Source organism: Myodes glareolus, chromosome 13 (genome assembly GCF_982192425.1).
Source record: "Myodes glareolus chromosome 13, mMyoGla1.1, whole genome shotgun sequence".
NCBI classification, from domain to species: Eukaryota; Metazoa; Chordata; class Mammalia; order Rodentia; family Cricetidae; genus Myodes; species Myodes glareolus.
This window is the reverse complement of record NC_142038.1, coordinates 47,919,634-47,938,101: the sequence shown is the minus strand read 5'-3', so window position 1 is coordinate 47,938,101 and position 18,468 is coordinate 47,919,634. Positions and strand designations below refer to the sequence as shown.

The 18,468-nt window shown below is 43.7% G+C and overlaps 1 protein-coding gene across 6 annotated transcripts in view; it reads left to right on the top strand.

The window, feature by feature from the left end:
• Arhgap26 (Rho GTPase activating protein 26) overlaps positions 1-18,468 on the top strand; it is a 398,943-nt gene that overhangs the window by 190,913 nt on the left and 189,562 nt on the right. For all 6 annotated transcript variants that reach the window (XM_085699929.2, XM_085699931.2, XM_085699930.2 and 3 more), the window contains exon 12: positions 16,275-16,311. In XM_085699929.2, coding sequence (XP_085556055.1) covers positions 16,275-16,311 — 37 coding nt within the window. The remainder of the gene's footprint in view (positions 1-16,274; positions 16,312-18,468) is intronic.

The window sequence follows — 18,468 nt, the reverse complement described above, 5'->3', positions numbered from 1 at the left end:
CCCCAAGGTGAATTAGCCTCCAAGATGTGAATCCTTTATTCTTGTTTTAAAAATTGTGTAAAACAGAAACAAAGCCAGGTACTAGTCTCCATCCAGAAGTTCTTGAGTGGCTCTGAGGGTCTTTTGGTAACTATTGTGAAAAACTGTAAGCAATCTCTGTAGTACCTGACATCCTCTATGCAGGGGACTTATGCATCCATGCCAAATCTCAGAGAACTCAGCATCTCCTGTGCAGGGAACTTAGGCATTCATGTTATACCTCAGAGAACTCAACATCTCCTATGCAGGGAACTTATGCATCCATGCCAGAACTCAGCATCTCCTGTGCGGAGGACTTATGTGTCCATACCATATTTTGGACTCAGTGTCTCCTATGCAGGGAACTTATGTATCCATGCCAAATCTCAGAGAACTCAGCATCTCCTGTGCAGGGAACTTAGGCATCCCAGTCATGTCTCAAAGAACTCAGCATCTCCTGTGCAGGGGACTTAGGCTACTGTGTCATGTCTCAGAGAACTCAGCATCTCCTGTGCTGGGGACTTAGGCATCCATGCCATATCTTGGACTCAACATCTCTTTATGCAGAGGACTTACATGCCCATGCCCACACCTTGGACTTAACATCTCCTGTTCAGGGGGCTTTTAATATCCAAAACCATCTCACAGTGATTATGGGCCTACTCCTTAAAAATCCCCAGTCTTCTTCCTTGGACTTCCTATGTCTCAATTCTAGAAAGATCTGGACGTTACACAGGTTCTCGCAGCTTCCACCATGGGTGTCTCACTTCTAGAGGACATGCACATTGGATGCTTACACATCCAGCTCTATCCCTTAGTGGCCTCTGTGCATGATTCTTTCCATAGTGTGAGTTCATAGAATCAATTTGCTTGCTGAGCACATCTATTCCCCTCAGAAGGTTCTTTTCCATAAAGAATGCACCAATTCATAAAGTTTCAAGCCTCACGTGGTACTACTGCCATCTACTCTGAGCCGGCGTCTATACTGTATACTACTAATTTTTAAAATACTGTATTTTTCAGAAAGGAAAAATATCACCAGTGTTATAATTTGATTTTTTTTGTTGACTTTGGATATTTTACCATTTGATGAATATTTCTCTGCAAATAGTTTATCCTTTGTCTATATTTTCTCTTGGGGTTGTTTTCCTTTCTCATATTTATTATCAGGGCACTTTATGTATGGCTGGGAACTACTTCATTTACTCTGTCTTTGCTTGAATGAGTCTCCATTAATAAAAACTGACGTGCAGCTGGAATCTATTTTGGTATCAGAGTATAAAGTAAGGTGAGTATCTACCTTTCTTCCCTTCCAAATGTTTGCTGTCACCACAACCCTATTAATTAGTAAGTCATTATTTCCTGTGGCTTGAAATGTACCTTGATTGGGGTCAGAGTGAGTGGCCATACTCCTGGGGCTTGTGACAGCCTCTGCATTGCAGAAGCCTGTGAGTGGCTGCAGGAGGCTGGCACTGCTGGGATTCCTGTTCTGTGCCCGATTCTGCTGCTGACTGCTTAATTTGCTTGGTGTGAGCACAGCTGTAAGTGAGCAGTTTGGTACTTAAAATGCTGGTAGGCAGATGGCAGTTTGCTCTTCCCAGAGTTGAAGAGCTCCTTTAAGACCCAAGTTCAGTTTTAATTACATAACCGCTTAGGGTGATCAGATCGGCTCTTCTTAAAGTTAATGTAAGTAGTTCCTGGGATGTGTGCATTTAGTGCCCTCTGTGCCCTTGGTTCATTGTGTCATCCATCTGACATCTGGTGAGTACCTACTATGTGCCCGGCACTCTGGGGTCTGCATCGTCAGACATGTACACAGCGCTGCTGAAGTGAAGACATGGTCTGAGACTGAGACTGAGACTGAGGGAGCCGGAGGCAGCATTCCAGAAGAATGGTGGCATTTCAAGCCCCTGATGCCCCCCTCCGTGGGATTTCAGAGTAACATGACCATTACGTTAAAGGCAAATCCAGTTATGGTCGTCCAGTCCGAGGTGGAAATAAAGAGGCAGGACTTTGAAATTTTTCGGATCGGATTACTGGGGTGAAAGTGATGCCGTGGTCTGGGATGGTGACGATCAGGGGCAGTTTCTTTCCGGGACATTTGTTTTGTGGCAGGCACAGTGCTGGCTGCTCTGTTGCCACCGTCTCAGATACGATCTGCATCTTATGGATAGAGCGACGACGCACTGGAGAACAAGAGGCAGAGCGCTGCTCTCGGTGATGGAGAGATGGGGGCTGCGTTTGAGATGTAGGGCAACCCCAGGCGGCTGAGGTGAGGAGGGGGAATGTAGAGTTGTCAGTCTACCTAGTGAGATACCATCTGCATACAGGCACCCATGGTGGTAGCTCTGAGAACCTGTGAAACATCCAGATCTTTCTAAAATTGAGACATAAGAGGTCCAAGGAAGAAGCTTTGGGGACTTTTAAGAAATAGGCCATGTAACTCCCATAATACATCTGTTTGGAGTATAAGTTGGTACAGTCATCTAGAGCTTCATGGAGTGGAGTATACATGTTACCCTACAACAGTCTGTTGGAGCTGCTTGGCTCTGCTGTGATCCTGTGAGCACAGCCGCAGATAGTGTTTGTGTGTATGAATGTAGCTGTCTTCTCCAAAGCTTTATAAATGTATGTTGACATGCATGTATTTATGAACATATATAATGCCACATGTCTATTACATACATATATCCACATACATACAGTCGTTCCTCATTATTCATGACCATAGAGTCAGTTCTCTTGTGCTTTCTCACTGGTAGGCTTGTGTAGACTGATGTGTTGTGGTTTCTCCGTTGGGTACACCCCTGTCTTGTATGATGACACTCTACCTTCTGCTTTCAGCTCTCCACCTGGAGATAATTGTCCTTTTTCTGGTCCATTTAGTGCTACTTAAAAAAAAGTTAGTGTTTTCTCTTGGTGATGTTTTAATTTAAACTGGTCTCTTAAGCATAGTGTTCAAGTACTCTTTAGTGTCCTTAAGGGGAAGGAGGCTGTTTGGAAGCTTTTGACATCATAGGAAAGTACACGTTGGATAAACTTTGCTTGGGAGTTAGTGTGCTGTTGGCTGTGAGTTTGACATTAATGAACCAACAGCATATATTCAGTGACTGTCTTTGTACAAAACAAGGCTTTGTATTGATCAGTTAATGACACTGTTGTAACCAGAGGCTCACAGAAACCTAAGCCTAGACCTTGGGAGCGCTGATCTGCTAAACTTGCTGTTTTCTAATTTAGTCTTTGTATGTGTACTTATAGGACATAAGTGCTGCAGAGTTAAGGGCTGTGTGTGTGTGTGTGTGTGTGTGTGTGCATGTGTGTGTGTGGTCCCCCCCCACTGCGTGTGCATGCTTGTGTGTGTGGCAGGCTTTATGTTCACAGACATAATGGTTAATATTGTCAACTTGACAAGTCTAGCGTTGCCTAGAAGACAAACCTCTAAGCTGGTCTCTGAGGGACTATCTAGACTAGGATAGCCTTTGGACATACCTCTGAACGAGGAGCTAAACTGGGTGAGCTGAGGTGAGAAGACCCACTTTAATTATGGGTGATGCCATCCCATGGGCTTTGGTCCTGCACTGCATATAAAATGGACAAGCAAGCCAAGCATGAACATTCATCTGTTTCTGACTGTGGACACAGTGTGACCAGCGTCCTGCCACCATGGCTTCCCCATTCTGATTGTCTGTGCTCTTACTCAAACTGTGAGTCAGAATAAACCCCTCCTTCCTTAGGTTGCTTTTCTCAGGTATTTTATCACTACAGCAGGGTAGGCAACTCCTCCACCTACTGTAGTTACATTGTATCTGTTTACGTAGAAAAGATTGCACAGAGCAGAGGAGCCTTGGGGCAGGACCTGGTAACAAGAGCCAGAAGTGGATGTTCATAGGACGTAGGTGATCCACATATCCCGTGTGATAGGAAAGGACACAGAAGCCATCTTTGCACTTCTGTGTTTGCCTCTGTGCTCTCAAATTCAGATCAGAAGAAAGATGTATTCTAGTCTTGCCCAGCCCTCCCTCTGGGCTTAGTCTCTCCAGTGGCCACTGGGCTCTGTGTGCAGTATGTTCTCACTCTCTCTAGAGAGGAAGCCTGACAGCCTTGGATTAGAAGCTTAAAAATATTTATTAGTGTGTGTATATGCACATGCATGTGCGTATGCATGGTGTGGGTGCCTATGTGGAGGTCAGAAGACAACCTTGAGTCTCCCCTTCCATGGTGGGTTCCAGGGATTGAACTCAGGTCTCCAAGGTTGTGTGGCAAGCACCTTCACATCCTGGGTTCCTACTTGTTGTTTTCAGTGTGAACATTGTAAAGACCTCTTCCACCCAGGTCTGCTTTTTCTTTTATTAAAAATAGATGCTTTTCATACAATATGTTCTGATTACATTTTTTCCCTTTCTCTTCTCCTCCCAGTTCCTCCCCACCTCCCCTACCATTCAGACCTACCCCCTTTCTCTCTCTCTCTCTCTCTCTCTCTCTCTCTCTCTCTCTCCTTAGAAAAAGGAAAAGGGAAGCTAGATAGGCAAGGACTTGTCCCTAAAGTTTTATTATTTATTTTTAGGTTTTTTTTTTTTTGAGACTGGATTTCACTCTGCAGCCCTAGCTTGCCTGGAACTTACTATGTAGACCTTTGTATAGCATTTAATTCACAGAGATCCATCTGCCTCTGACCCCTAAGTGCTATGGATTAAAGGTGTGCATCACCATGCCCAACTTGAAGTTTTATTTTAAGCCAGTGAGTTTCAAACATGAGCTGACTAAATTATGTTTACAAGCCTGGGTAACTAAGGAGCAATTAATTCAAGATGGATCATAAGCATAAAGACCAAAGCTATAAAGCGTTCAGAAGGAAAATATAGGCAAAATTTTCGGATTCTTAGGTTGGTAAAAGTTTCTTCATAGGGCACAGAGAACAGGAGCCCTGCTAAAATTTGACTTTATTAAAATTAAAAACTTGTGTCTATCAGAAGGCAGCATTAAGAAAATCATAGGTTAATCTGCGGGATGACAGAAAATATTGGCAAAGAATTCACTAGACAAATGACAAGTCCAGAATATATGGAGAGTTTGTATGATTTGGTAGTAAAAAGAACAATCCAACTCAAAGGTAAACAGAAGATTTGAAGAGACATGCTTTGAAGGGAAGCTAAGGATACCTACCAAGCATATAAAACAGTACTTGATACTAACATTGGGGACGTGCAAGATAAAACCTCCTTCATGCACCAGAAAGGCTAAAATTGAAATTTATCCTCCCAAGTGTTGATTGATAGTTGTGCAGCTTCACTGAAGAAAGTTCCTATTTGATAATAATAAACAATATCTTAATGTTCTGCTTCCAGATACTCAAGAGAAATGAATGTGTGTGCTCTCAAAAAGACCTGCACAAACATATTTGGAGAGGCTTTATTTATTTATTTTAAAATTTTTTATTTAAAGGCGTTTTTCTTTTCATTTTACATACCAATCACAGTTTCCCATCCCTCTCATCCTCCCTCTTCCTCTCACTCCACGCCCCATCCACTCCTCAGAAAGGATAAGGCCTCCCATGGGGAGTCAACAAAGCCTGGTATATCAAGTTGAGGAAGGGCCAAGCCCCTCCCCCCTGGATTGCAGCTGAGCAAGGTATCCCTCCATAGGGAAGGGGTTCCAAAAAGCCAGTTCATGCACTGGGGATAAATTCTGGTCCCACTGCCAGTGACCCCACAGACTGCCGAAGTCACAGAGCTGTCACCATCATTCGAAGGCCCTAGTTCGGTCCTATGGAGGTTCCCAGCTGTCAATCCCAAGTCAGTGAGGTCCCACTATCTGGGATTAGCTGTCTCTGTGGGTTCCCCCATTATGATCTTGACCTTTTTGCTCATACAATCCCTCCTCCCTCTCTTCGACTGGACTTTGCTCAGTGCTTAGCTGTTTCATTTGTGATAGTCAAAGACAGAAGTTAGTAGACAGAAGCATCATAAACAAAACTGTGATTCATTCAATAATAACATATTCAAAAGTAGGAAGGGGGTAAAAATATTCATTCACACCACAGCATGAATATCTCAAAAAATTACACGGTGTGAAGTAAGATAACCTAAAAGAATATATGATGTGTGATCTTACTTTTAGGACAGAGCAAAACAGCGCGCGCGCGCGTGTGTGTGTGTGTGTGTATGTGTGTGTGATGGAAAGGTCTGTTAACTTGGGGGTGATGGGGGTTCTTGGAAGTATCATGAGAGAACTGTTTGAGGTGATGGAAATAGTTCTTTCTTGTAGTTGCTTAACTTACATGAAATCATCACAATTTGTGTTTGATATACTTGAGAAATTATTGTATTTCATAATTTGTAAATTTTACTTTAAAAGATTGACAAATATTGAACTTCAGTCAATAATGTGCCAGTTACTGACCTCAGTGCCTTGAGTGTTGGATATGTGAGTGCTCCCTCTCACTTTTCCAGCCTTTTCTGTGTTGTAGAGAATTTCCATGGTAAATTGTTGAACTATAACGGTGCCCGTTGCTGACCACATTGACCGACATACTCAGGCGGTGATAGAGGAGGTTGGTTTGTGTAGGGAGTGTGGTTGCTGAAAGAAGAATGAATGGGGCTAGATGACCAGGGAACAGATCGATTTCCGAAGGACGGGTAGGTGGGTTAGCCCCAGCTGCTGTGTGGAAGTCCTGGGGTGATTCCACTCCCTTTTATGTCGCATGGAGACTAAAAAGGACCCAGCTTGTGCTTTTTCTACTGCCTTTGAATTGGCACTGAAATCCTTTCTTTGCTTGAACACAGATTCCTTTTTTCCTCTTTTGCAACCAGTTTTTATTTATATTGGCTCTGATACTGATCTTCAGTTGAAAGCTAGGGAAGTTGCTTGTTAAGGGGTTTTTAGGATTTCTGAATATGAAATGCAAGGAAATTGCATAACACTGCAGCACAGTGTTTCCTCTCGTGGCTTGCTTGTTGCCCAAAATACAGTAGTTCCTTCTAGAAGCTTAAATGAATTTGGCAGATCCTACCCCTTGATGGTCGACCGTGGTGCTATCCTGATTTGAGAGAAACTTTTTCTTGAGGTCAAACAGCAAAGCTTCCTCAGTCAAAGCTATGACAACAATGTTTATGTAACACAGAGACCAAAGCCCGGGGAGAAGAGGAGCACCACAACAACCAGTGTAAATGACCCCAGAAACCTGTTCTTGCTTAAATCACCGGGACTAGATAGAAACCAGTGAAATGAATGGCCTACCTTACCACTAGGCTCTGGCTGTCATTTCCTACCTGTATACTCCAGGGGGCACTGTCCCACCTTTCCCTTGGAAATGACATCATCTTAACTGGTGATTTCTCACTGAGAGGCCTAAGTGCCAGCAGCACTCAGGGTGAGGAGGCACTCACCTAACTCCGTACTCTTGCTTCCCAGACAAAGTAAGGACCCCAAGAGAGGAAGTTACCTCTGGATCAAGCTCTGGTCCTGTAATTGAGTGATTTCTTCAATGCTGATTCTGTGCTTGGTACTGAGTTTGGTGCTATTTCCTTCCATCCTACTCCCCATGCACACAGAAATGTAGAATGATCTTCTCCTCAAGGGAGAATGGACATAATGAAGAATGGAAAGCTGTATTTAGAAGTGTTAAGTTCTGTAGAAGCAACTGTAAAGGCAATAAGAGGTCAAAGAAGGGAGCCATTAGGGTGGTCTGTGACCATCAAGGGAGCTAGGAAGCCTTGTGGAGCAGGGAAAGGCGAATAACATTTCAGAGCGCCTTCAAGGCCCCAGGAGAGCTATTTTTAATTCTCACAGTGCTCTCATAAAGTTGTGGTACTTAGGTCTACTTTGCAATGAGAAAACAGACTCAGAAATGTCAGATGATCATCTGAGGGCACAGAGCTCAAAAGTGATGGAGCCAGGTATTGCATGAAGTCTCTTAAGCCCACAGTTCACATCTACCACCTGACTGCCTCGTTAAAACTAATTCCCTCCTGTTCTGGCATCTGCCCAAGGCCTATGCAATGATTAACCCCCCCCCCCAAAATGCAGCAACATTGCATCAGCCCAGAGTACCAAGGGTGCTAATAGATGAAGAGAAGCCCAGTTCCATAAGAGTGACACCAGGTTAGCCTCAGTGCCACCGAGGACGCAGAGAGTTTGCCACCACCAGTGAGGTATAGCGGCTTACACTCTACATTCCTGGGACTTCCCCTTTGACCTGCATTTCATTTGGGAAAGTGAATGTTCTTTTCTTTTCCTTCCACACGACAACCCTTGGGAATTTGAACATTGATGTTGTGACATCTTGAAGTCTTTTCTTCAACCAAAACTGTGCTCTAGGGAAACATCTTACAAGAGTGATATTAGATTAGATTAGAACAGAGACAGTGGAGCCAGTAAGTTCCGAGAGAAGGCCAATGTCAAGGTCCAGGTGACAAGCAAAGAAAAATCTGACTTAGGGCAGTAGAAAAAGAAATGGGGTAAAGAATTAGCTTCAGATAAATGATAGCAATGGGACATTTTTCTCCTATGGGTCTCTTCCCCCCAAAACTCTTGGCAGTAAACTACTGGGTCGTAATTTTAAAAAGAACTAAGATATGATTGGCTCACTGTGGAAAGACCAGTGATAAACACTGTACATATTTAGATAAATAGACTTAATTATAAATACTGGAATCCAGAATCCCTTCATGTTGTGGCTCTTCTTTCATTTATTGACCTGTTTTACTCAGGCTTCTACAATAGTCGAGTTACCCATAAAGCTTTAGATCTGTACCCCATTCTCGGAGCAACATGGCGTGCCTTTGCTCCCCGCGGTTATTATTGTTATTAGATAGTACGATCAACATCAAATACCGCTGATGGATTTCACTTGGCATGAATCCCATGCACTGGATTTCAGAGTCTGGGTCACATGGCTGGACAAGAAGATGCAGTTAGGGTCTGCCCAACTCAAACCATATGAACTTGGGGGCTGTGGTTCTTTAGGGATGTAAAAGAGAAATATGAATATGGAGCAGTCGTGTGCATTGCAGGTGCTCAGAGCACTTTGTTTTACTCTATGTGCCTGAAGAATCATTCAAAGAGATGAGCCTTTTGTCTCTAAAGGTACAAATGGCTGGTGATACTTGGATTCATGGGAAACCAAGTTTATTTTCTACCCAGAATCCTTGTCCTAATCATGGTGAGCAGCAGGCAGCAATTTTCGTGTGCCACGCTGCTGTAGTGTTGGTGTACACAAAGGCTTCAGGGGCTGTCACCAGACTTCAGGAGTCCGGTCGTCTGGTCAACTTCTGATGTGCTCCTTTTATGAGTCTTCCTGAATCTGGACTTGCTTATGATCGCACCATTGTGCAGAGAACCCCTTCCTCACCCCTCACCCCAGACCTCCCCAGTGGCACCCTGGGCTCTGAAACCCTCTTTGCTGCATGTTGGCTTTACATCCTGCAGCAATGGCCCACAGGGAGTAATAACTGTGTAAGGGATTTGATAACCTTGAGTTAAGCCAAATAAAAAAACCCTGTTTTCTATTTTCTTATAGTAAGTACTGAATTCTATATTTACATTTCCCCGTCAAGTAAAGATTCCTAGAGAATTTGCCAGAAGAATGAGACACAGTCATCAGCAAATGGTAGACCCAGCTTCTTTTTTAGGTCTGGACAAAACTCTGTGCTCATCAACTCTAACACAGGGATCAAAAACAACAAACAAACAAACAAACAAACAAAAACAATTTCTTTCACTCCTTGTAACTAAAGCCTACCCTCTTAATCAATGTTTTTTGAGCAGCCTGGCTAACCTTGTTTACATGTAGTTCTTCATGGCAAAAGCTGGGATTTGGTGCCTGTTCAGGGTTAGATTCTTGCAAAGTACCATCAAATATGTTTTTATTGGCCTTACTTTTGAGAGCCTTGCTAAGATAGCAAGTGCAACACCTCAACCTTGGAATGGAAGCATCAAGGCGAGGTTGCCAGCTGAGAAATGGGAGAGTAGCAAGAGCCATTTCTTTCTGCATTTTGAGCATGTCTGTCACTCAGAAAGGTCTTTGTGTTGGGAGTAGGAGACACGAAAACTTCCCACTTCTAAACTCTGTCTTTCCTAGTAGTGAGACATTCTTCTTTATTCTAAATTGCTCAAACTTTATCTACCCCTGCTTGAATGTTCCTCCATGTGACCACCCCCATAAAGAGAGGTCTTCCTGATCTAAACAATTCCTGTTTTTATGAGAATTTTATGGGTAGCATTCCACAGATGCATGGAACCTGACTGATAACTTCTCAGGGTGTCATTACACTGATCTACACTGGTCGGTACCCAGTCTGCTGGGTATGGCAGTGTGGTCCAGTGCTGGGAATCCCTCTCCCTCCCTCCTCTTGGCATTGTTGCCGGCTTGTGTGTGTGTGCTCTTCATTTTTAGGAAGGGTTTTTTTGGTGGGGGGGGGGGGTCATAGATTGTCTCAGGTTGATTGTGTTTTTATTATTTACTGCCACCCTTGTATTAACTGGAAGTTTGGAAAAATGCTGTCATACTTAAATGGGTAGGAATCGTGTGCTTACATAATAGTGGCATTATTGTCATTTTAATTACTGCTTAGCTTTTTTTTTCCTTTGTCAATCGCCAAGCTATTTGCCAAGCTGGGTTGAGTAAGGAAGCTGTGGCCGAGTACAGACTTCAGTGTACAGGGCCCAGCCTACGTTATTCTGGTTTTGAAAATTACTGGGTTATATTAGCTTGAGATGATAATGGGCTTGTGTGATTCTGTGTAGCAGGTGCCGTGGTGGCACCCCATGTGCTCAAGGATGGAGTAAATCATCTCACTCAAATGCATACTGCAGGGCCTGTCATCTAATCAGGTGGAGAAGAAGATGTTGGTGGGTTGTAGTTATTTTATTTTGGAAAGCTGTGTGAAAGAATTATGAATATTTTGTGTAAAAGTTGGCCTTAGAGGACCCCTTTTTCTCTTTTCTTTTTAAATTAGTGTCTGTTAGATGTATAACATTGCTAATTAGATCAGCACCACTAGGTAACTCAAACTATACTTCTGTCCTTAGCCATTTACCCATTAAGCAGTAACTTCTCCCAAAGCAGAAATGGTTCATGTTTATTTGTCTGTTTTAAGCAAAACATGTAAAGAGGAGGAGAGTAATGGTGGTACTGCCAGAGTTCTTTGTGGAAGGCTTTGCAGAAGTTCTAGGGAAGCTTGGGCTACATAGAGAGACCCTGTCCCAGACAAACAGACAGACAGTGTAGGCTTTAGTAGTAGTGGACTCTTTATGTCACACACATAAAGGACCTGATAATGTCTAGTAGATACAGACCCTGCCTGAGCGCTATCCTAAGATGTTGACTCATAACTTTGTTTATTGTACCTCCACATTGATATACAGGGGAATATACAGGTGGGGTGAGCTTACATATCTTAGGTTGCTTGGAAGAGGCCTCAGGGAATCAGAGTTTGGGACTGAGTTCAGGTGAAATAGTACAATTTATGTCGGACCAATAGTTTTAAACAAGTTTGTCTGTGAGCCTATTTCTCTGATGCCTTCATTTGAAAAGATTTTGATCTGAAGTGTGTGGCCAAGTACTAATACAGCTATTTGTCCAAAGAAAAAGTCAGATTGGTTCACCTAATTATTGTTTTTACATGTGCTTTCATTTGTGTATTTTTTAAAAAGTACCTGTTTGTGCTTTCACAATATGGCTTAGCTAATGGTACTGAAAGGTAACACACAGAAACATTCTGAGAACCCAAATGACTTTGTGCATTTCCTTTTAATTCTCTGGGGACATGTAAATTGAATTGGCTTGGCAGTTTAGATAATTTACTGCAAACTCATATTTGTTGCAGAGAAAACACATGAAGGCTTTCTGTACCTTCCTATTTATTCAGTTGTCTCCCCATTGTAGTTTCTTGGTCAGGATGTGGGGACTCACAGGGCCCTGTGATTGGGTGAAGGTCCTGCGTTGCTGGTATGGTGATTATGTCAGGATGGAGTTCCCCGGTTCGGAGAGGACATGGTGTCACTCCGTGGGCCCGTGGCAGGTGTATCAGGCCCGAATCCAAAGCCGATTCTCAGTTTCAGTTTCTCTCTGACTCAGGGCCAATTGTTCTCGTGACTCACTTGCTCTGCTGCCCTTGATATCTCTTTACCTTTATCACCTTCACTAGCGTCACCATGTCTTCTGTGTCACGGGGCTTGTGGGTAAGTGCCTGGGCTTGGGAGACAGACTGGACTTTTCCTAGTAGTTTCCTCAACTCCAGGAACTAACCTTGGGCCTCTACATCCTCAGTTGCACCGTCGGCACTGGGAATAACTGGGGTGGTGTGAGGACAGAATCAGACAATGCCTATAGAATGCTTAAAATTCTTATGTCTGTTGGGATTGTACTTAATGACTCACAGAGGACTCTGATAAGATAAACACATGCAATTTCTATTCTCTAGAAACGTGTGTGAAAATAAAGTACTCATTGGCATGGCTGTTTACCAAGTCTTCATGTTCAGAACATGCCTGCCTCAGACTCATTAGTGCCACAGGGTTCAGATACTCTTCTATGCCTGGGTCGTGGAGCACTCTGGCCAATTTGGACGGACAGACTTCAGCTTCACCTGTGTTGTTGAAAAGGTGCACTGTTTCCTACCTGTGAGCCAGAACTCAGGCCTCATCTATTGACCTCTCTGTTCCCTTGAGTTGAGCTGGGCTTTCCCCTGTGAAGACAGAGTTCTTAAGAGGCATGCCTGAAGGCACATACCCAATATAACTGCTAGTCACAAGACAAAAGCCACAGACAAAAAGATCTCTTAACTCAGGATATTGTTCTGGCCTCTGAGCCTCAGTATGATGTTAGTGGGCAGCCATGAGACAGATGGAAGAAGGATAAGGCAGAACTGGCCAAGCATTTTAAATAGTGCAGTGGAGGTCCTTTTCTTCTACTAGTGTGTGAGTCACAGTGCTGACCACTGGGGAGGCATGGTACTTACACATATTTACTCCTGCCTGGATTGGTAAAGGGGACTGAAATATCCTTGCAGAGGACCTAAGTGGCTTTGTGGCCTTGGATACACTTTGAGCCTCAGGTTTCAAACATATACAATGATATATATATATTTGTATATATATCATATATACAAATGATAGTGACAATTAAGCTAATCTGTTTGCTGTTTCAAGAATTGGGTGCTATCATGTTTGACACTTGGTAAGTGTTTGGGTTACAAAGCTATCCTATAGTGCTGCTCCCATGTCTCTATCTGGTCCCAATGATGGTGAGGTTGCTGCCTGCCCTAGTCTATCTTGTTGGGTGATGTGATCACATAGTCCTGGCAGGATTGGTTTGTTAGCCTTATTTCAAAACTCATTGTCTTTGGCTCATTTACCAGACCAGGCAGAGATTAATGGCTTGGCCTTGGAGGGTTGGGTAGAGAAGGCTTCTGGCGTCTTTGGCTCATTGATCACACCTCTCCAGCTCAAAGAGTCCTTGGGTGTTCCAGGCAGGGGTCTCCCGAGACTCAGGAAACCTGGAAAGAAAGTAATTTGGCATGGATTTGCCTCTTAATTAAGGAGGGCTGAAAGCCCAGTGTTTCACTGTTCCTTCTGGATTTTGCCATTTACAATCTTAACTAGTTTCTCTTGGATAGAATGTTTGGATTGAATGGGAGAAATGCAGTGATCAAGGGGAGCTGGAAGGAAAAACAAACAATTTTGCCAAAATGCTGTCTCTGCCTGTGTTGTCCTTGCTCTGCTTTCCAAGCTTCTTGAATGTAGTCATGATGGGTTGCTGGTTCTGGATGCCACCTGATCACCCGTTCCTCTCCCTGAACAAGGTCCTGATAGGGACCCGCTGACCCTCATAGTCTTGCCCTTATTTCTCATGCTTCTCTGCCGTGTAGCAATCGCAAACCACACTGACCTTCTTCCTCCATCAGGCAGGTCTTTTTCCTATCTCAGGACCCCTGGACTTGGGTACCTAGACCTTTCTATGGAGCTCCCCTTTTATCATTTAAACTCACGGAAATTCCAGACCCACACTGCCTCGTTTTCTGATCTTCATTGTACTTGTCAATGTTTGAAGGAATCATATTTGTACATTGGTTTTCTTCATGGATAGGAAAGTTCCATGTGAGCAGAGCTCATAGCTGCTCTCCATCTGTATCCACAACACCTAAGTCACTGCCTGGCTGGTGCAGGTACTCAATAAACACTTGTTAACAAAGGAATGCAGGGGACTGGGAATAATTCAAAGCCAGTATCCCTTGTTTGATAGCCATGTAAATAAAACCCATGGAAGCCAAAGGACATGGCATTTGGCTACCTGCTGCTCTCTAAGTTCCTTTGTCACCTCCTTACAGTGTCATGGAGATTCATTAGCAAATGCTGAGCCAACCCAGGCAGTTCATTTATGCCAGTGATGAATGGCTGCTCAGAGGGCCACTTGCTGCTTTAGTCTCAGATAGGAATCAGCACAGCCTTGGTGGTGGCCTTCCCCTAGACTTTGTGGGCTTCTTTCTTTCCCCCAAATTCTGTGACTGTTGAGCCATTCTTATTGTCAGAAACAGGCCAAAACACCCTCATTTGTCTTATGTTGACACAAACTCACCGGGTACTCCCAGCAGTTTGAGGGAGGAGTATGCCAGACAGCTATTATCACCCCCATTTCTGAGATGAGGACATGAGAATCCAGTCTAACCAAGTGACTGGTGGTGAAGTCTTTTGATGCCTTGTTTCTAGGATTTTAAGTGTGTGCATGGATGGTTAGGTATCGGAGCATCCTTCCTAAGGGCTTGTCGCCTAGTTTTTGTTAAGGGGCGGTGTGCCTTCAGTCTTCTTTAAAGAATAAATATAACAATATGTGTGATAAATATAACAAAGTAGGTGATTTCTTGGATTTGGGGTTTGATAATCCTGAGACTTTTTGGGCAACTTCTTTTTATAGAGACATAGGGAACCAAAGAAGGTAAGGCCAACTCTGTCCAAGGTGAACCCATTGCCCCACTTTTGACTAGCTAGTCCCACCTACACGTTTTAGTGGAAAACTAATTATAGGGGGAATTTAATGCTGTGTTTTCAGAAATGGTTGGCTTAGTTCTTTTAGGAGTTAAATAACGTTTCTTAGCTGAGAGTGGCCAACAGAATCCCTGGGGATAGTTGATTAAATAAGTAGGTGTTTAAGTTATGATGGCCAGTTTAACCCCATGCCTTTCTATACCTGCAGAGGAGGGTTTGGCCCCATGATTGTTTCCTTTTCCTGAGCAGAGATTTCACTGCATTTCTCCTAATAGCAGCAGCATGTCAGGAATAGGCAATCTGTGGCAGTCACCAAAGCGAGCGTCTCCTTTGCTTTTGAGTGGACCATGGGTCACGTGTGGTATTTACAGGGTATTTTTTGCAATTGACAAATGGTAGAGACCTGTCACCAGTTTTGAGGGACGCCGAGTACCAGCCTTTCTTTGCAGCACAGGCAAAGAATATTGGTTCTGCTAATTAGATTCTCCACCCCCCTCAAAAGTTGTATTTTTAATTTTGTGAAAATTGTTTTCTCTTATGATATTTAAGCAACATAATAATGATGTTTGCCTCCTGGCACTCAGAGCCTGAATGTTATTGTCTTGACCTTTGCAGAATAACTTGCAGCACGTCATTGTCTGCTTTATAGTGGGAAACTTCCCTTTTTACTGTCAAACCCCGTTCTCTTTTATGATTTCTATCAACACTTTAAGGGGTTTTGTTGTAAATACATTCTCAGTATAACATTCAAATCTACAGGTAGAGTAAAGTGGCCCTGGTATTCCCAGGGTTAGCACTTAACCGTTTGTAATGTATCTTTGACCACGCTTTGCCTTTAGCTCGCTGTAAAACCCCATTCTACCTTTGTAAGCCTCATGTTTTCCAGCTCTACAACAGTGGTAGCCACTGCTCTTGCCAAGCATGGTTTTTATGTAGCTGGAGATAGTTCTTTGTGAAATACTTACAACATTGTCTGGTGTGCAGTCAGTAGTCACTGATCTGCAACCAACTTTACACTCTCTTAATTTATATATGCAGATCAATTTGTTTGCCATTTAAAAAAGATCAGCTGACCCCCACTACCACCACACTGCACAGTTCTACAGGTGGTTCTGACCCGTGCTTATTTGAGAACAGCTAAGTGCATGCTGGGGAGTAAGAACTTAGGATGTTCTCATGAGGGGTGCAGAAATTGCCTTCTGTCTTGGGGCTACAGTGAATCTGTAGGCTGGTATATAATGCACACAAAGTGAATTTCTTTTTCTATTTTCCAGGTCTACAACTCAAACAAAGACAGCCAGAATGAAGGAAGTAAGTATAATGTTTGGGTCATTTTCTATAGTCAGAGTTGGGGGCAGGAGGGAGGCGCTGAGAATTGCCACTTCAGGCCTGAGCCACCAGGAGGTGCCCTGGGCATGCTGGGTCAGCCTCACTTCAGAGGATTATTTCCTGAGCAAGATTAGCAAGACTGTTGTGACCTCTTGCATTTAAACAAAGCTTCATACTTTCCGTATAATATTCTTATACGCATTATCTCAGGTGGTCGCATCTCTTATTAAGATGGTAGCCCCAGTCACTATTTATAAGTTGCTCAATACTCAGCAAACCAAGAGTCCAGTGCTGCCAGAAAGCCCCTGGCACTGTCTGCCAGCCCTGAAATGGTCATAGCAAAGGAGGAGGATGGCTTGCTAATTCTGTTTCCTTTGTGGCTCTTTGAGAGGGAAGACTGGGAGGGGAAGGGATACCGTTCTTTGAAGGGCCCTGGGCTGCCTCTGTGGAAAGCAGCCCTTCCCCTGCTGCAGGCCAGCAGCATGGTGCTTCATCACCTCTTCCAAGGGCACCTGTAACTGCAAAGTCAATGGGATTAAAAGGAAACCCCTGCTGGGCAAGTGCTTCAACCTGATTATCTCTTTGGAGCCTAAGACTAAAGCAAACTCCTTCCCGGGTGCCCCGAGTGTCAAAGGAAACCCTGCCTCTGGCCTCAGCCTTGCTCTAGAAAATCTACTTGAAAATATTGAGCGGTGGCCCTGCCATGCCCCACAGTAGTGTCAGGAGATGAGTGGAGCAGAGCAGTGCTCTCTGGGTAGACACAAGGGTGAGCCTTTTCACTTGTACTGATTGAAAGCCATTAGCCATTATGAAACACATTCTTCTCTTTTATTCTTTCTGAAACAAAGACTTTGCCAAACCATTAAAACAACAACAAACGAGCAGCAGGGTCTTTAGCCCAGGCTGGCCTCAAGCACCCAGCCAAGGATGAACTTCTGATCCTTCTGCCTCCCTCCTGAGTTGCTGGGATAACAGGTGTGCACAGTGATGCCTACTTTATGCAGTGCTGGGCCTTGAACCCAGTACTTTGTAGATGAGAAACAAGCACCCTACCGACTGAGCTCTGTCTTTAGCCCTTGCCAGAAGATACGGATAAAATATTAAGTGACCCGTAATGGCCACAGTTGCCAAAAGCAACTTTTATAACAGGAAAACCGGGCTTTGTTTTGCTTTGTTTTCTCTTCAAAAATTAAATAAAGAAAAGCTTTCAAGTAAATATTCAAGGAAATGGAGTAGAGCTCTGCCTGCCCCTCCACCACCAACCCCACTCCCCCATTTAAGCAGATTGTTTAAAGCTTCTGAGGTGACCTGCTGAAGGGGTGGGGGAGCAAAACTCTTAGTTTAACAGTGAAGCAGCATGGAAGGCTGTAGTGTGACTTAGTGATGTAGCAGATGAAGGCACAGGCTGGCAGGCAGATCCGCTCCGGGGATGCAGGAACCAACAAGGAAGGGTCTTCTGGATACCGCTAGGATGACACAGAGCTGCCCTTGCCTGTCTTTCCTGCAGAGTCAGATTCCCAGGAAAGATACCTATACCATCCAGTGAATATAGGCTGGGCCCACAGAGGGAAAAAAAAAAAAAACATGCTTTGATAGTTCTAGAATACTGTATGAAATGGGTGCAGGAAAGTTTCTCAGGAGAAAATTAGGGAAGCCACCAGGATAGAAAGTATGGTTACCCGGAAGTCTGAATGAAGAGCTTCCCGTACCAGACCCCAGACAGGGGAATAGTGCTTCTTAGTAAAGATGGCTAGAGACCGCAAGAGCTGTGGAGATGCAGCACATACAGAGTTCTCTGTCACATGCTCACCTGTTGGCCTTATGAGCTTACTCTTCTGTTTAAGTGGTAACAGCAACTTGAAAACATTCTGTTTTAAATGATTTTATTGGCAAGTATGTTGGTTAGTCCTCTTGCATCGCAAGCATTTTAGGATTATGCTTGGAAGCCTTCAAGAAGTGACTAACCTTTGATTCAATAGTATTTTCTATTTTATTATTACTTTTTAAAATTAATTATTTTTTTTCCCCATCCCAGTGACAGTTTCCCCTTCCTCCACTCTTCCCAGTTCCTCCCACAACCTCTCTTCTTACCCCCTCCCATTCATTCCTTCTCCTTTCTCTTCAGAAAAGGGAAGGCCT